Raw genomic sequence first — 16,828 nt, forward strand, 5'->3', positions numbered from 1 at the left:
TTGATTTTTCAGCCGTTGTGTCATTAATTCAATTTGCAGCGTGCAGAAGTTCAAGTACAGTTCCTGTTCTGCTGATTCCAACATTTGGTTTGTGTGCAATGATAGCAGGATCTAATGCTGATAAGCCACAAGCCATCTTGAACATCAAAGGACTTCTCTCAACCAACTTTTCATCAACTGCTATGATTTAGTGATATTCTAGGCAAAACTCAGCCAGTATGGGCCTTCCTTTGTCAAGCAAGTTATCTATTTCATGTCAATTGTTAACAACTATGAACCCGAGGACAATTTCTGCAGCTTTTCTGATTTTATGTGTCATTAAAATGTTTCCCAATTAGCTCATAAAGCTCTTCATACAAAAAAAAGGTGTCAATGGTTTTTGACTCTGAAGCTTTGTAGAAATGGTTGTGGTGGGTTCGCCAGGCTGTATGCCATTTAATACTACATGGGTGGCTCTTGCATTTAAAATTTTATGCAAACTGCAGGTTAGAAAAGCTTCATTTCTTCCTATTTCCTGACATTGTCAAAAACAGTGATAACCCTATCAAGACATAACATTCTCCAACCACCTAGTAGAGCAAAATACCTGGGGGAATTGTGGGCTTCCTGTTATAGCAGGGTATGATGGTTGTTGGGCCAGGGAATCTTTGAACAGAAAACATACGATGTGCAAGATTGAATTAAAGTTCCATTTCATTTTTTTCAGAGAAAAGGTGTTTTACATTTGGTCCATCAATAGACACCTGTAATAATTTTGCAACTGGTAAAGAAGACATGCCTTCTTGAAACTGAGAATCTAGAATCTAGTTTTTTTTAAGGTACTGGGGGAGAAATTGAGAATCTAGAATTTTATCCTTGGAGTGAGGAAAGGCACAAGACACTTCCAGTGGTAAGAAGCCATTGCAAACGAGGGAGTAGGGACAGCCTGTGATAATCTCCAACGTCCTGAGTTTCGTAATCCGCCTTGAATCCCAGTGAGGTCGATACCCTATAAATAAACAAATAAAATAAATTAATTTGCGGGAGCCTGTTAAGAAGCTCGGGCGTAGAGAAGCGGTTGAAGCAGCGACGGCCCCTTCAGGAAAACGAGATAACGCTTTGCCACCAGCCAGGCGGGCAGACAAGATCCGCCTTCCCTCCTGAGGGGCTCCGAGTCATTCCAAATCTGTGAGGCGAAACCCTCTTTCCCGCCAAAAAAAAAGAAGAGCGGTCGCGGTCGGCGTTCGACTGTCTGGTCTGAAGGGGCCGCCGGCCGGCCTAGAGTCGACACACTCGGGGCGCTACGCCTCTGCGCCTGCGCATACGAAGCGCCTGCGCTCGAGCTCGTTGGCGCAGGCGCTGTTCGGCGCGTCCTGTGTGATGTCGGCTGTGTCCAAGGTGGTTCTGGGGGTGACGGTGGTGCTGTCGGTGGGGACCGTGGCCGGAGTCCACATCCAGCAGAGCCGTCTGAGAGAGGCAAGTAAGGGGGGAGGGGGGGGGGCGCGCTGGAGGCCACGCCCCTCCCGGAAGTCAGAAGGGTGGTAGAATTGCCCGCATTACTTGTTAAGAGGTTTACAGGATTATTCAACTCTTGCACGCGCGTTTCTCTGGTCAGGTTCCAGCTGCTGTCTTCCAACACGGGAGTTTTTGAAGAAGCCACAAGACGACAAGGGGTCACGAGAGCCTTGCTCTTCTGGTAGAGTAGATTCTTGGGATCCCTATGCTCATGTTTTGGGGCAAAGTATACCCTCAAAGGCTTTCACAGACAGGACCAGCTAGCTGCTGTGGGTTTTCTGGGCTGCGTGGCCGTGGTCTGGTAGTCTTTGCTCCTAATGTTCCACCTGCATCTGTGGCTGACATCTTCAGAGGCACATCATGGTGAGATGTGTTTCTCTCCCGGGTATACTGTGCCACAGAGAGAAACATATCTCACCATGACATGCTTCTGAAGATGTGCCATGAAGAGAAAAGATGCACCCCAGAGAGAAGCACATCTCACTGTGACATGCCTCTGAAGATGTTCCACAAAGAGAAAAGATGTGCCGCAGAGAGAAACGCATCTCAACTTGAGGTGCCGCTGAAGATTTTTAAACAAACAGCATGCAAAGTGAAAAAAAGTCAGATTTGCAAAAGACACAGCGCACCTCTCAATGCCCTCCGAGTTTGCACCTGAATTTTGCTGTGCAGAATAGCAAAATCCACTTGCAAACAATTGTGAAAGTGGATTAAAAGTGCATTGTTCTGCATGTGTGGAAGAGGCCTGGGCAGCTGACATGAGGAGACCAGACTGGCCACAGAGAGGAGAGGGTACAACCAGCTCCCCCATCACCAGGAAAAGAACAATCTAGCCATAGTGGGGTGGTGGTGGGACCTTGGCAATCGCACTCTCTCATCTAAACTTCTTTACCTCATGCTGAGGAGAGCAAGAGAAGGCAGAGAGGAAGTCCTTCAGCTTGCTCCAGATGTGTGGGGGCTGGCTAAGATTCAGCAGTAGTGGGGAGACACAGCCCTACACACTCAAAGGTACTTTATCAATTAAAAGGTTATATTGATATCTTATATTAGTATTTTGTGTGTTCAGGGTGGCCTATCGTCATTGGGTTCTTTTGGTTGGTGATAATTGCAAATGGGGCTCTCTGCAAGCCACGTAGAAAGTACCATCAGGTTAGAGAAATTACCCCAGGGAATTGTTGCCCTTTATGGTTGCTGTATAAGTGTTACTTTCGGTCTGTCTTTCCCTCATTAGTACCTCTGGACCCTTTCCTGTTTTTTGTTGTAGAACATTAGGTCGCAAACGTAATAAAAGCATTCTCTTTCAGAGACTACGTGAAGGAGTGGCCAGAGACATTGAGCGACAGCAACGGAAAGAAGACAACCTTCGTCTTTTGCAGGAACAGATTGCTTTAACAAAACAGCTTGAACTAGAAAGGGACCGCATGCTGACGGCCAAAGGACCCCAGCACTGAAGGAGAAGGATTGACCTTTCCCTTTTCTTTTACGTTTACTGGTTTTCTTCTTGAGGCTGGCTTAAATGTCGGAAGAGTGGGTTTCTTGCAACCCAGGAAGAACTCTGCCAAGGCACAATGGATAATAGTGTGTATATGGGGGAGATGATGAGCTGTCATGATGATGAAGCTACCAGGACATCAACCTCAGAAGGGCTGGAGGAAGGGGAGGTGGAAGGGGAAACGCTCCTGATAGTGGAGTCTGAGGATCAGGCCTCCGTGGATTTGTCTCATGACCAGAGTGGGGACTCCTTGAACAGTGATGAAGGAGACACGTCCTGGATAGAGGAAATGTCCTACTACTGTGAAAAATGCCAGAAATGGATATCTGCAAGTAAGACTCCCTTTATCATGCTGAGCTTTTAATTGGGTTTTATGATTCTGTACAAATGGGGTACATAGATAGAGCTCACCTTGCTGTGTTACAGGTTCCCTCTAACAACCTAATTTTAGGTCAGTTCCATCAAACTTTTCCCAGTTTAATGTCGAAGGCTTTCACGGCCGGAATCACTTGGGTGCTGTGTGGTTTCCGGGCTGTATGGCCATGTTCTAGCAGCATTCTCTCCTGACGTTTCGCCTGCATCTGTGGCTGGCATCTTCAGAGGATGCCAGCCACAGATGCAGGCGAAACGTCAGGAGAGACGTCTCTAAAGATGCCAGCCACAGATGCAGGCGAAACGTCAGGAGAGAATGCTGCTAGAACACGGCCATACAGCCCGGAAACCACACAGCACCCAAGTTTTCCCAGTTTCTCTTTTCTGGATTTCTTGTCACCGATGAAGGTGTGCTGCAATGGTTCCAAAAATATTGCCTTTAAGATGATACGAACGTTGTTATGGAGGCTCATTTAAATCGGCTGTTGCAGGTATAAACGTTCAAGACTGTCTGATGTTGTAGTGGCCAAGGGATGAAGTTCACTTGTCAGCTGTTAGGGTATACTCTGCAATGCAAACGGAATCTATTACAGGTGTTTGGTAAGAATGAACAAATGCAGTTTTGCTAAGGATTAAGATTCCTGTCTGCATTGTATGCTCCAAGGTTTGTATTTATTAATGATATTTATATAGACCACCTTTTTCTCAGCCACCTGGGACCCAAGGCAGATGACAGATTACAACCACTTAAACTGCATGAAGTATGAGAATATGAAAATATTTTTCCCAGCCGCCTAGGATCCAAGGCAGATGACAGTTTAAAACCACTTAAACTTTATGAAATGTGAAAAACCAGTTTACAGCCTATTAAAAACACCCAGTAAAAACTAATGAAGCGCCTCCTTTAACAGATAGCCACCCTCCAAGTCTTAGCAAACTCCCAAGAACTTTCAAGGGTCTCCCAGTGCTGTCCTTAAAGATTTCTCTTGCATCCTGTGAGGAACTGCAGGAAAAACAGAGACTTCCCAAGTCCTTCTGGAAGACTTCCACAGGGCCCGGGTGGCTATGGAAAAAGCTGGTGATTGGAACAGCAGAGGAACAGACTCTCGAGGGATTGGGGTGACCAGCAGGTTGTGTTGAGTGAGTTGCTGCCCAGAGAGACAGTCCTTCAAATATGTGATGGATCATTACTGTGCGTCTTAAAAGTGGTTTTGTTCATTAAAAGGAGAAAATTGCCTGCAATGCTTTTCAACTATTGTGCAGCTGTGATGTCAGACTACATCACTGGCCAGACAGCTGCATGCAGCTTCTGTGTGTGCACGTGTGTGTGTGGGGACTTACTTGATTTTTGTTTCTCATTGCCACCCACTTTTTCTGTTGGATTCTGCGTTGAAGGTTAATGTCCCTCACATAAATGACTCTCCAGTGGCGCTGGGAAGCCTGCAAAGTCCCATTGGGTCTTGACCGCTCCCTTCAAGCATGGCGTTTCATGAACACTGATGCAGCTACACTTGAAAAATACTTGCCGTAGTTCTCCTCTTCTTCACAACACAAAGAGGCATTAAGATAAATAGCAAAGGAAGGGGATTGAAATGTACTCCTGCAAAAGTGCAATAGTGCAGTTTTTCTGTTGAAAACCTACTGCGTTTCTGTTTTGCTTATTTGTTGAAGGTCAGGTGAGAGAACAGATCAGCTATCTCAAGGGTGATAACTTCTTCCGGTTTACTTGCTTCGATTGCTCAGAAGATGGAAAGGAGCAGTTTGAAAGGCTGAAGTTGACTTGGCAGCAGGTATGTCTCAGGATTTCAAATATTCCTGACTATGTCCTGTTTGATTTTTATTTTTAAAATGCCCTTGGGCAGTAGTCTGAGCTGTAGGGAAGCTGATGTCCTGTAAGAAGACATCTAATTTTAAGCCAAGGGCTTACCAAGACATGAGGTGCATCAGAGTTGAAGAAGATCAAAGTTGACTGGGTATGAAGCCAACTTTGGCTGGATATAGTTGGCTGGGTATAGATGTCCTGTATGAAGACATCTCAAGCCAATGGCTAGCCAAGACATGAGGTGCATCAGAGTTGAAGAAGATCAAAGTTGGCTTGGTATGTTCATGAAATACTGATGGGAAGTACTAATTTATATCTTTGGACATGCTGGATTGGTCATCGTTTCTTTCACATAGTTGGCTCGCCAGGGCTGTTTGGACTGCTCTGAGTGGAGCCATTGGCAAATCATTGTAATGCTTCTCAGCCGCATCTGTGTCCTTCTCTTTAGCTTCTGCCGCTCTGTTACCAGTTCTACCTTACGTAATCTTTAAACTCCAAGTGCTTACAAATTGTGGCACTTGATCTGCTTCCTCTTTTTTCCCTTTGTTTTTGGATATATCTAAAATAACAAAACTCTCCCTCCAAAACAGTATGAAGCTCTGCCCCATCCATGTTTAATTGGAAATAGTCTATTTTGCTTACTCCAAGGACGTATGCATAAAATTGCAGCTGAAGTCATGTGAGAAATTATACCCACAGAAACAATTTGCCGTAATTAAATTTCAGGCAGTTGCAATTAGAAGTTTTCTATGAATAAAATGTATGGTTAACAGAAAATAGTAATTCTTCCAGAAGCAACAAGCTTCTTACATAATACTGGTGAATGAAATATCCCTTTCTAAATTCAGATAGTCATGTTGGCGATGTATAATCTAAGCCTGGAAGGAACTGGCCGCCAAGGTTACTTCAGATGGAAGGAAGATATCTGTTCTTTCATTGAGAAACACTGGACTTTTCTGCTAGGAAACCGGTAACTTTATGTTGTCCTTAAAATGGCATATAGGTAGAATGCATAAAGTGGTGTTTTTCTCCCCTTTAGATTGAAGAGGAAAAAAGAACCAGTGTGTTTACTGGGTTCAAATTCTTTACTTACCTCTAGAGCTCATGGGGTTGCTATGATGCGTTCTTCTGTTTGAGTCTGAATATCTTGGTGGTAGAAAGAGTCATCAAGTCACAGCTGATTTATGGTAACCCCATAAGGTTCTCGAGGCAAGATATATTCAGGGTTAGTTTCCCAGGACCTGCCTCTGCATGGGCTGAGAGAGTTCTGGGAGAACTGTGACTGGCCCAAGGTCACCCAGCTGGCTTGATGTGGAGGCGTGAAGAATTGAACTCCAGATTTGAGTCCTCTGTTCTTAATCACTACACCATGTGGACTCTTACTGGACTGTATCTTACTGGACTGTAATAAGAATAAAACTGCATAATTTCTGATTGTTTTTCCTTGAGCTCCATAGAGGGAAAAAAAAGAAGACAAGGGCTGCATATTTCTCAAACGATGTTATAGGGGAAAGGGGTAGGAAATTTTAAAATGAAATTAATACATTGAAAAAGGCTAATGGATGATTAACATGGAGAATGGACAGGGTGCTGTTATATGAATAAAGTTAGCATGAGGCTTAGGAGAAGTAAGGTTCATTTTTCTCCCCGTTGAAGTATATATGCCCGTGGTGGCGAACCTTTGGCACTCCAGATGTTATGGGCTACAATTCCCATCAGCCCCTGCCAGCATGCCCAATTGGGCATGCTGGCAGGGGCTGATGGGAATTGTAGCCCATAACATCTGGAGTGCCAGAGGTTCGCCACCACTGATATATGCAGTACCCAGTTTCTTTTTTAAAGTGAGCAGCAGTGGCGTAGTGGCTAAGAGCAGGTGCACTCTGATCTGGAGGAACTGGGTTTGATTCCCAGCTCTGCCACTTGAGCTGTGAAGGCTCATCTGGGGAATTCAGATTAGCCTGTGCACTCCCACACACGCCAGCTGGGTGACCTTGGGCTAGTCACAGTTCTTCTGAGCTCTCTGAGCCCCACCTTCCTCACAGGGTGTTTGTTGTGAGGGGGGAAGGGAAAGGAGATTGTAAGCCCCTTTGAGTCTCCTACAGGAGAGAAAGGGGGGATATAAATCCAAACTCTTCTTCTTCTTCTAAAGTTTTATCTGAGTGCATAATCTGAGTGCAAAATTGGAACTCAGTGTTGCATATTTCTACAAGTAAAATATCAGTATGGATGGAGATGGAAGACAGATGCCTACAAATACCTGAGGTATTTTTGGGCACACTATTTTGTGGCCATCTGGAGAATCTGCTTCATTATCAACTTTCTCTGTGGATTGTTCATATCTGTGGTCTTTGGATACTATGGCTTAGCTGTACAGTCAACAGTCTTGTTTCAGTTGGCCTAGACTAGAGATAATAGTGTCTGTGAGTGTTTCCAGGGGCCACAATCCAATATCTATCCAAAGATTTTGAGAGATCAGGTATAAATTTGGCCCTGGCTATTTTCAGAAGCAGATTCTTTGGGTCATTAGATTGTTTCCCAGGTTGGGTAGGGGGCCGTTTTCCCCGTTGTATTTTTCACCACAGGCAGTGGACATTTTAGGCCTGCTTTGACAGTAGCATCTGGCTATTTTCTGACCACAGCTATTCTTCAGAGACCTTTTTTCCCTCTCTGGGTTTAGGAAGAAGACATCTACGTGGTGGAGCACTGTTGCTGGTTGCCTTTCCGTGGGGAGCCCTCGTTTTTTTCGCTCAGGGGCTCAAGAATTTGGAGAACCGGGCTGGTGGAAACTTGTCCACAATAGACCACCTACACTGAAGCCTGAAGGAGAGAAGCTGTCTGTGTCTTCCCTGAAAACGAAAGGTAATGCTCTGAGAATGGCATGCAGGCTTGCCAAAGCAGCTTCCTGTAAGAATGTGAAAAAAAGCCTGATCTGAAAAGATTATATTTGGTGTGTGTGTGGATTAACCTTGATTGATGAAGAGCAAAGAGGCTGCACTCCTGTGTATTGTCACTTGATGGATTTTCTTCAGATGTAGGAATGTCTGAGGGATAAGCCCTGATGTCAGGATGCTTCATTTTTAACCTCCGCTCACGAAATTCTTGGCAGGGAGGAAGGATTCTGGCTCGCTGCAGCTCCAGTTACTCTTTGCTTGCTCCGTTGTCCCTGCTTCCTTTCAACTTTGTCTGTCCCCAGCTCATCTGTCCCTGTTCTGTGCCCTTCCACTCCTCCGTTTCTTCTTCATCTCTGCAGACCTCTGTGAGAGCTGCTATTCAGAATTTGTGACAAAATGCAAGTATGTTCTCAGCTTTCTGTGACAGGCAATATTTGTATTCAAAGTAAACAAGCGTCCTTTTGCCTGTACGTGTATTCTTTCCTGTTTTTTCCCCCTGGGTTCTGTTCATGGCATCTTTCTTTAAGAACAACCATCCCTCGCTTACAACCCTTTCGCAGTGTGTTGAAGATGTTGTGGAAAACAGACGGCGTCTTTGCCTTGGAACCAGATTTTAAAAGTTTTAGCACGAGCATCATGTTTCTTCTCTATCAGGTTCAAAACTGTCTTTAGATCCAATCATTACAGTGGAGGGACTTAGAAAGCGAGCGGGCCGCAATCCTGTCGAGTCTGCGATGGAGTTGAAGGAGAAGAGGTCTCGCACTCAGGAAGCCAAGGACATCAGGAGAGCTCAGAAGGAGGCAGCTGGCTTCTTGGACAGGAGCACATCCTCTACCCCGGTCAAATTCATCAGTCGGAGCCGGCGCCCGGACATGGTCCTTGAGAAGGGGGAGGTGGTTGACTTTTCGTCCCTGAGCTCTTCTGACCGAACTCCTCTGACCAGCCCGTCGCCCTCCCCTTCGCTGGATTTCTCTGCTCCCGGAACACCGGCTTCCCACTCGGCTACGCCAAGCCTGCTCTCAGAAGCAGACCTTATCCCGGATGTAATGCCGCCTCAAGCCCTCTTCCATGGTAAAACCTGCATTAGTGTTTCCTGATACGTTGGCAAACCCTATAAATACAACTGTCTCTTTGAGCGTATTTGTATTTCTGGTGGTGTTTACTATCTCGTTCTGTTTATAGATGACGAAGAGATGGAAGGTGACGGTGTTATCGATCCAGGGACAGAGTATATTCCACCTCCCAGTGGGCCAATGAGAATGATCCGCAGGAGGGTCAGGACCCCCGAGCAGATTAAGCAAGAGGTAGAGAGTGAAGAAGAAAAAGCAGACAGGCTGGAAGGGGAGGCTGGGGGCCCTGGCAGTGCACACGGCTCCCTGCAAGCTCAGGGTCAGGAGAAGCGGAAGGCGCAGCTGAAGCAGAAGGATTCCAAGTCCAGCAGGCCCACGCTGGTGTCGGTCAGTCTGTACGAAGAGAAGCTTCTGCTGAGGAACTTAGAGGCCTGCCCGAATGCGGTGGCCGTGTGACGCCCAAGGCTCGGAGGCTGCGGCGCAAGCTGCTCGTCCGGCAAGCCAAGCGGGAAAGAGGCTTGCCTCTCTTTGACTTGGACAGCATTGTGGACGCGGCTCTTCTCCTGGTGGATGGGATTTATGGAGCCAAGGAAGGGGGGGCCGCAACAGGCCATGCCATGTACAGGACTACTAGTCAAGACTTCAGGATCTTGGATCGGTTCCAGGTGAATGTTTCCAGGTGCTCTCAAACTCTGCATGGGGCAGAACGGGGATAAAGAACAGGGTCATTTGGGCAGCCAAATCCGGGATGGGGGAACCTCTCTCTGGAGCTGGTGAAGCCCTGTGCTGGTGTGGGTGCCTAACCCACCCACGCAAGGGGCAAATGCATCAGGAGGGGGAGACTCTGGTGGCTGGGCACCGTGCGTCTCTGTGGCGCCTGACCTGGAAGCTGCCACTCTTGCCTAGGCCTGCCAGCTCAAAAATCTGCGCCAGCATGGGTGGGGGGGTGGAGCCAACCTTAGTTGACTTTCACTGCCTGCCCAGTCCCTGTGCGCCAGCATAACACGTGTTGGGTGTATCTCCGTTGTCCCCTGTGAGAGATTCCTGGAGAGGGTTTTTGTGTGTGTTTTTGGGCTTTCCCATGGTGCAGAGAGGGCACGGCGGTGCCAGAGGGGTGCCGTCCTCACCCCACGGCCTGCTCTAGTTTGGGCTGTAAGGCATTCCACCACCCTCCCAGGCGCTCTTCATTTTAAGGTCATCTTTTACCAATCATTATGAAGTTCTTTTGAGTGCGCACTTTAGTTTGCTCTTACTGCCCATTCTGGTCAGGAGAGCAAATGGATTCATCCTTTTTGTGGATGAAGGCAGGACCAGCGAAGTATGGCAGAGTATTAGATTTGGATCAAAGAGACCCAGGATCAAATCTCCATTCTGCCATGAAGCTCCCTTAGCCACTCTTTCTCAGTGTAGCCTACCTCGGTGAGGAGTGTACCAGGTGAAGAAAGAAATGGTCTAGCTCTGTGGTGGTGAACCTTTGGCACTCCAGATGTTATGGACTACAATTCCCATCAGCCCCTTCCAGCATGGCCAATTGGCCATGCTGGCAGGGGCTGATGGGAATTGTAGTCCATAACATCTGGAGTGCCAATTGGCCATGCTGGCAGGGGCTGATGGGAATTGTAGTCCATAACATCTGGAGTGCCAATTGGCCATGCTGGCAGGGGCTGGTGGCAATTGTAGTCCATAACATCTGGAGTGCCAAAGGTTCTCCACCACTGCTCTAGCTGCTCTAGCAGCAGAAGAGTTGGATTTTTTACTCTGTTCTTTTTCTCTCTTCCTCGTAGCAGCTTACAATTGCATCCCAACTTTAAGTAACCATCAGGGCCCAATATCTCCACCTATAATGAATACCCCCAATTGTTTTTCTAGCTTATTTGATTCTATGCCTTCTTTGACCTATAGAGCACCACTGCCCCCAGCATGTTAAGTCTATAGAGGTGCCAAACTCGCGGTCCTCCAGATGTTATGGACTACAGTTCCCATCATCCCCTGCCAGGATGATGGGAACTGTAGTCCATAACATCTGGAGGACCGCGAGTTTGACACCTATGCTATAGAGCATATATTCAGAAAGAACAACATCTGCTGATTTTCCCCATCACACCAGGTTTCTGAAACACCAGCTATGTCTAAATTGTCATTTGGCCCCAAGCACTCCAGCTTCTCTGCCTTGGCACCGAGGTTTCTAACATCGACTTACAGACAACTCGAGGTCCTTTCACTCTCTGCAGATCTTGAACGATAAGGAAAATAATTCCAAATATCAGGTGCAGATGTGATAAAATGGTCATTTGCAGCCCTTCCCTCTTGAAGACTTCTGTTACAGAGAGCTATTTCCTCACTGCTTTCACTTGTAAACTTTAAGGTTTCTTCTTGGTTTGTCATGTTTTCTCTTTGTCTTGTTTTTCAGACCAAGCTGACTGCTTTGAAGGGGTTTCAACAAACAGGAATGAAATTTCTTAGCCGACTTGTGGGCTCTGAAGTGTTGAGTGACCACAGCATCATCAGCCCCTATACTTCACGTGTCTTGAAACCTTATATCAGGTCTGGATCACTGAAAGGTTCTTCTTGCTGCTGCTGTCTGTGTCTTTATCTTCCCTCCTCTTTTCCCCAAATGTTTCTTTCTTGACATATTTATTATTACTTATACCTGGCAGACCACCTTGATTGGGCAAACTGCTCGAGGGCCTAACTTTAGGCCGGAAAATGGTTTAGAAAAGTAAATAGATCTGGTCTTAAGTGTGACTCTGTGACAATGACTGAAGCAGATTATTGTTGTTCCCATTTTACGGATTTGGGGGGGGGGGGGCGAAATTGGCAAGGAGAATTTTGTCACCAAACAAATCCCCATCCTTGGAGAGAGATGAGTAGGTGACAGTTGCTGAGCGTCCGTTGAAGACAGCTGTTCATCTCTCCCATTTGCAAGAACCTGGACAGAGAAAATGGTGTGTTTTTCCTCTTTTGGTGCTTCTCGGTAAGGTGCCATCCTGAATTGTAAATCTGTTCTCAGTCATTATCATGATCTACGTTTCCTGTAACCACGTGGCCACACGGACACTGCATTAGTCCCACGCAGATTTGGCGGCCGCCGACAGGGGGGTGCTCTTGCAGAACTCTCACAGGTGACTCTGCTGCTCAGGAGTAGGGAACTTCCACACAGTTCCCTATCACTTTTAGAGAGACTATTGATCATGATTATTCTTCATAAAGCTTCTAAAAGTGCATTGGTGCTTAGGACACTAAGGTTCTAAGTACACAGGGGGGTGTGGGGAGCTGGTCATGACCCGGCCGCCATTTTCTCCCAATACGCCTCTGTGGCTAGCCCAGCCAGTAGGGCTTGTGACAGCCGCTGCTCTGGCTCAAGGACTCTGACTCAAGGAGGTATTTGATCAACGCGTATTGCTGGCAGGCATCAGCTGCAGCGTTGTCAGGCAGTCCAATGTCAGAGGTGGCAGGTACACGTGTGGTCAGACAGGCCAGACAGTCAGAGGTGAAGGCAGTCCAGGAGTTGAAACAAGCAGACAGGGTGGGAATTGAGGTTCAGAAGAGCCAAGTTTTCGGTGTTGTCTCCCTGAACTCCAGGTGCAAGGGGGGGGGGGGGGCTGTCTCTGAATGCTAGTAGAGTTTCTTCCCATCTGCAGGGTGCAGGCCCTGAGCCACAGGCCAAGAGCCAGCATGGCGTAGTGGTTAAGAGTAAGTGGACTCTAATGTGGAAAATCAAGTTTGATTCCCCACTTCCATAGGAGTGGCGGAGTCTTCTCTGGTGAACCGCATTTGCTTCTGCACTCCTACATTCCTGCTGGGTGACCTTGGGCCTGTCACAGTCCTCTCCAAACTCTCTCAGCCCCACTTACCTCACGAGGTGTCTGTTGTGGGGAGCGGAAAGAGTTTGTAAGCCCCTTTGAGTCTTCTTAAAATCCTCACCAAGACAAATGTTTTTTTTACGTGTGTGTCTCTTCCAGGCGGGATTATGAGACCAAACCACTGAAGCTTCAGCTGCTGGCTGAAATCCGAGCACATGCACACAAGGGCGACCCCAGTTGGACTGCTGAACCAGAGTCACCCATTGATTATTGCTACGTGCGCCCCAATCACATTCCCACTATCAACTCCATGTGTCATGAGTTTTTCTGGCCAGGTAAGCTCTCACTTGAAATGAATGGTCTAGATCAGGGGTGTCTCACTATATTTTGACATAAATGTGACTTGTCGGGCCGGGCCCTGGGGGAGGATGTGGCTGCCTCAGCTGTCCTCAGAATGGCACTCATGGGATCTTTGCAGAAGACAAAATCTGCAAATTCTGGGAGGGTAGCACTATCTGCCTCAGGCAGTGCACTGGTAGGCCAAAGGGGCCCATTCCCTCATGGAGGGAGGCTTGGAGTTGCCATGTGAGTCATGTGGACATGGTCACATCACCTGCCCAGCCTGGACAAGGGGGAGGTGGTGCCTCTGCACAAGTTGCCCAGTGCACACATCTATCACATGCAGGCACAGTTTTGCCTGTGGAGGGGTTATACTCAAGACTAGTTGCATCGTGTGGGTCGCAAGGGTCTGCTGTACTTGAAATTCTTAATGTTTCCCAATGTTTGTTATTTAAAGGAACAGGTATATGAAAAGCTTTTCCTCCCATTTTCAGGCTCTTCTCTTAATTTTAAACTGAACTACCTCTTGATCACAATCACAATAGACCTTTATTGGCATAAGGAATTCTTAATGATTCTGGCTGCTTCAGAAGCCCTCTTTGTTAGCCTTGGAACTGTAATTTGCTTGTTCGGTGGGAGCTGGTCACATTTCATTTTTTGTTTAGGTTTTTTCACGTTCAATTGAAAAGAGCAGTCACAGCAAATCAATAATAATGTAATCTCTACACTAAACTTTGCAAGCAGAATTGCATTTGAAGTTAGATGCTGTAAGCATTCTGGTGTATAGACCGTAAAATAAAACAAGCAAACTAAATCTGTGCCACAAGTTTTAACAGTGATGTTGGCTTATATTTAGAAGTGGCTGTCCTGGAATTTTGTAATTATATAGAGCTAGGTTGATTCCACCCTGGCTATAACAGTCCTAATTTTTCTAAGTGTACATCTTAAAACAATAAATGAGCGGTAGGGAGCATCCTTATATTCTAGATACATGGACTATATTTCATCAGCCCCTGCCAGCATGGTCAATTGGCTATGCTGGCAGGGGCTGATGGGAATTGTAGTCCATAACATCTGGAGTGCCAAAGGTTCGCCACCACTGTCCTAGGGAAATCAAACTACCGTATTATGCCTTTCTGGCTACTGGACAGTACCATCAGCAGAAAGCATCCTGGCGGGGGATGGGATGGAACAGCTGGAAGATCTTATTGGGCAGAGTGGAATAGGGGGAATTTCTCACAGGGGAATATACAACCGGATACAATGTTCTTCAGTTATATGAAAGTGTCTTACAGTGCTTTTTACAGGATTATTACCAAACCTCATATTGGATAATGAATTACTTTGGTGTCACACTATTTTTTTCATATTCCCTGTTAACTTGTGTACAGGAGAATCCCCCCACCCACCCCCGCTCCCCTAGGCAACACCTTTGCTTTAAACCTCAGCCAGTCTTGAATAGAAGAGTGTGGAATGGTAAATTGCAGTCAAAGTGCTGCTCACAAGCTGCGTTCAACCCCCACAAAGTTGGTTTTAGATAGCTGACTTGAGGTTCACTTGGCCTCCCATCCTTCAGAGGCTGGTCAAATGAGTTCCCAGCTTGCTGGGGCTAAAGTGTAGGCGACTGGGGAAGCCCAATAGCAAGCCAGCCCATGAGCAAAATCTGCCTAGGAAACGTTGGGATGTGACATCACCCCACGGGTTGCCAATAACCTGGCGCCTTTGCCCTAAGTCTTAAATATAGTTGTATCTGATAGGCTCATTCCGCACATGCAGAATAATGCACTTTCAAACTGCTTTCAGTGCTCTTTGAAGCTGTGCGGAATAGCAAAATCCACTTGCAAACAGTTGTGAAAGTGGTTTGAAAAGGCATTATTTTGCGTGTGCGGAAGGGGCCATACACTCTTTCTCGCTCTTCCTTACCTGCCACCATCAAAGTGTGATTCTTTGTGGATTTGCTCTTTTCCCCCCTGCAGGGATTGACCTGTCGGAATGCCTTCAGTACCCTGACTTCAGCGTTGTTGTTCTTTACAAAAAGGTCATCGTGGCCTTTGGCTTTATGGTGCCAGATGTTAAATACAATGAAGCGTACATCTCTTTTCTCTTTGTTCATCCCGAGTGGAGGAGATCAGGGACTGCAACGTTCATGATTTACCATCTGATTCAGGTAGTGTCTCTGATATCTTTTATGTAGGCGCAAAGGTAAACGGGGCAGATTTTACTCTATGTCAGTGGTTCTCAACCTTCCTAATGCCGCGACCCTTTCATACAGTTCCTCATGTTGTGGGGACCCCCAACCCTAACATTTATCCATTTTACAGATGGAGAACACTGATGCAGAGAGTCTTAGGCGACCCCTGTGAAAGGATCGTTCGACCCCCAAACGGGTCGCGACCCACAGGTTGAGAACCGCTGCTCTATGTGTACTTTATCACTTGCGTGGTTCATCCTCATTGACTGGTGTGTGAGTTGCGGGGGGACCCTGAAGAGGTACCGAGGCACAACTTGAGTTTGGTCATCTGGATAGCTGCACCATTTCTAAATATTTAGGAGGGTTACAGTGACATTGAGGCAATGGATCAGATCGTGTCAAGAGCGTTTTGCTTCTGGGCAATGAATGCGATCTCTTCCTAAAAGCCCTTAAAACATTCACTCCTCACCTGACAGTAAATATAAGAGTTCCACTGTCAAAATGCCATGTGTGAAGCATCCCAACTCCTTGAGAGTTTGAATCTTTGATTTCCTTGCTCCATTTTTTTAAACGTTTAACACAGCTTTCATTTGTGCTCCCTGACAGACCTGCATGGGCAAAGATGTAACCCTTCATGTCTCTGCAAGTAATCCTGCAATGCTGCTGTACCAGAAGTTTGGCTTTAAAACGGAGGAGTACATTTTAGATTTCTATGATAAATACTACCCGTTGGATAGTAAGGAGTGCAGGCACGCATTCCTTCTGAGGTTGCGCCGATGATCCACAGGGTTTTAGCTGCAGTTTCATGGAAACCTGGATGCTGGAAGAAAATCTGGCTCAAAACAATTGCTCTTAAAGATGTCTGAAGTGCTCTTTTGCTTTATTAAGAGTGATTCACATTTGGTCACCAATTGATCCTGACGGAGATGCCAAGGGAAAGTCCAAGGGAGAGGCACACAGCTCCTTTACCCGGGAGGATGGATCTAGTCCCTCACACTTTCTGAAGAACTCGTTTGATAAGCCAGTTGATGAGTCTGAAGGGCTTTGTTTTCTACACTTAAAACTCCAGCTTTCTTCAGTGGTTTCCTGTTTTTCCAATTGTTTGTTATTTGAAAAGTGATAAACATACTTGAATCAGCCTGTCCAAGTGTCTTGTCACTTCATTATGTAGAAACGGACTGTGTTTCCTTTTTGTCAGTTAGTAGATGGGGGTGTAAATCACTTCTCGCACTTTACCTTTTCTCTAGATGGGGGTGTATAAATCAAATAAAGCATCTGTTTGCAATAAAGATAGTTCATGAATTTCTTTAGAACTGACAGTAGAGTGAAATTCACAATAACCTAACAAAGAATC

The 16,828-nt window shown here is 46.4% G+C and overlaps 2 protein-coding genes across 2 annotated transcripts; both read left to right on the forward strand.

The window, feature by feature from the left end:
* The first annotated feature begins 1,340 nt into the window (after positions 1-1,340).
* Positions 1,341-2,945, forward strand: LOC125443499 (protein PET117 homolog, mitochondrial). The gene is made up of 2 exons (XM_048515667.1): positions 1,341-1,455; positions 2,799-2,945. Exons 1-2 carry the CDS (start codon positions 1,360-1,362, stop codon positions 2,943-2,945), a joined length of 243 nt encoding a protein of 80 aa, XP_048371624.1. The 5' UTR covers positions 1,341-1,359.
* Positions 2,946-3,062: 117 nt separating this feature from the next.
* KAT14 (lysine acetyltransferase 14) lies at positions 3,063-16,616 on the forward strand. The gene is given in 11 exon segments (XM_048515664.1): positions 3,063-3,318; positions 5,030-5,148; positions 6,029-6,150; positions 7,858-8,039; positions 8,726-9,142; positions 9,254-9,591; positions 9,594-9,806; positions 11,552-11,685; positions 13,104-13,279; positions 15,260-15,450; positions 16,081-16,616. Coding segments are annotated over 11 exon segments (2,322 nt in total). The 3' UTR covers positions 16,255-16,616.
* Positions 16,617-16,828: the final 212 nt, after the last annotated feature.

The sequence above is a fragment of the Sphaerodactylus townsendi genome, linkage group LG14 (genome assembly GCF_021028975.2).
Source record: "Sphaerodactylus townsendi isolate TG3544 linkage group LG14, MPM_Stown_v2.3, whole genome shotgun sequence".
In the NCBI taxonomy this organism is placed as follows: Eukaryota; Metazoa; Chordata; class Lepidosauria; order Squamata; family Sphaerodactylidae; genus Sphaerodactylus; species Sphaerodactylus townsendi.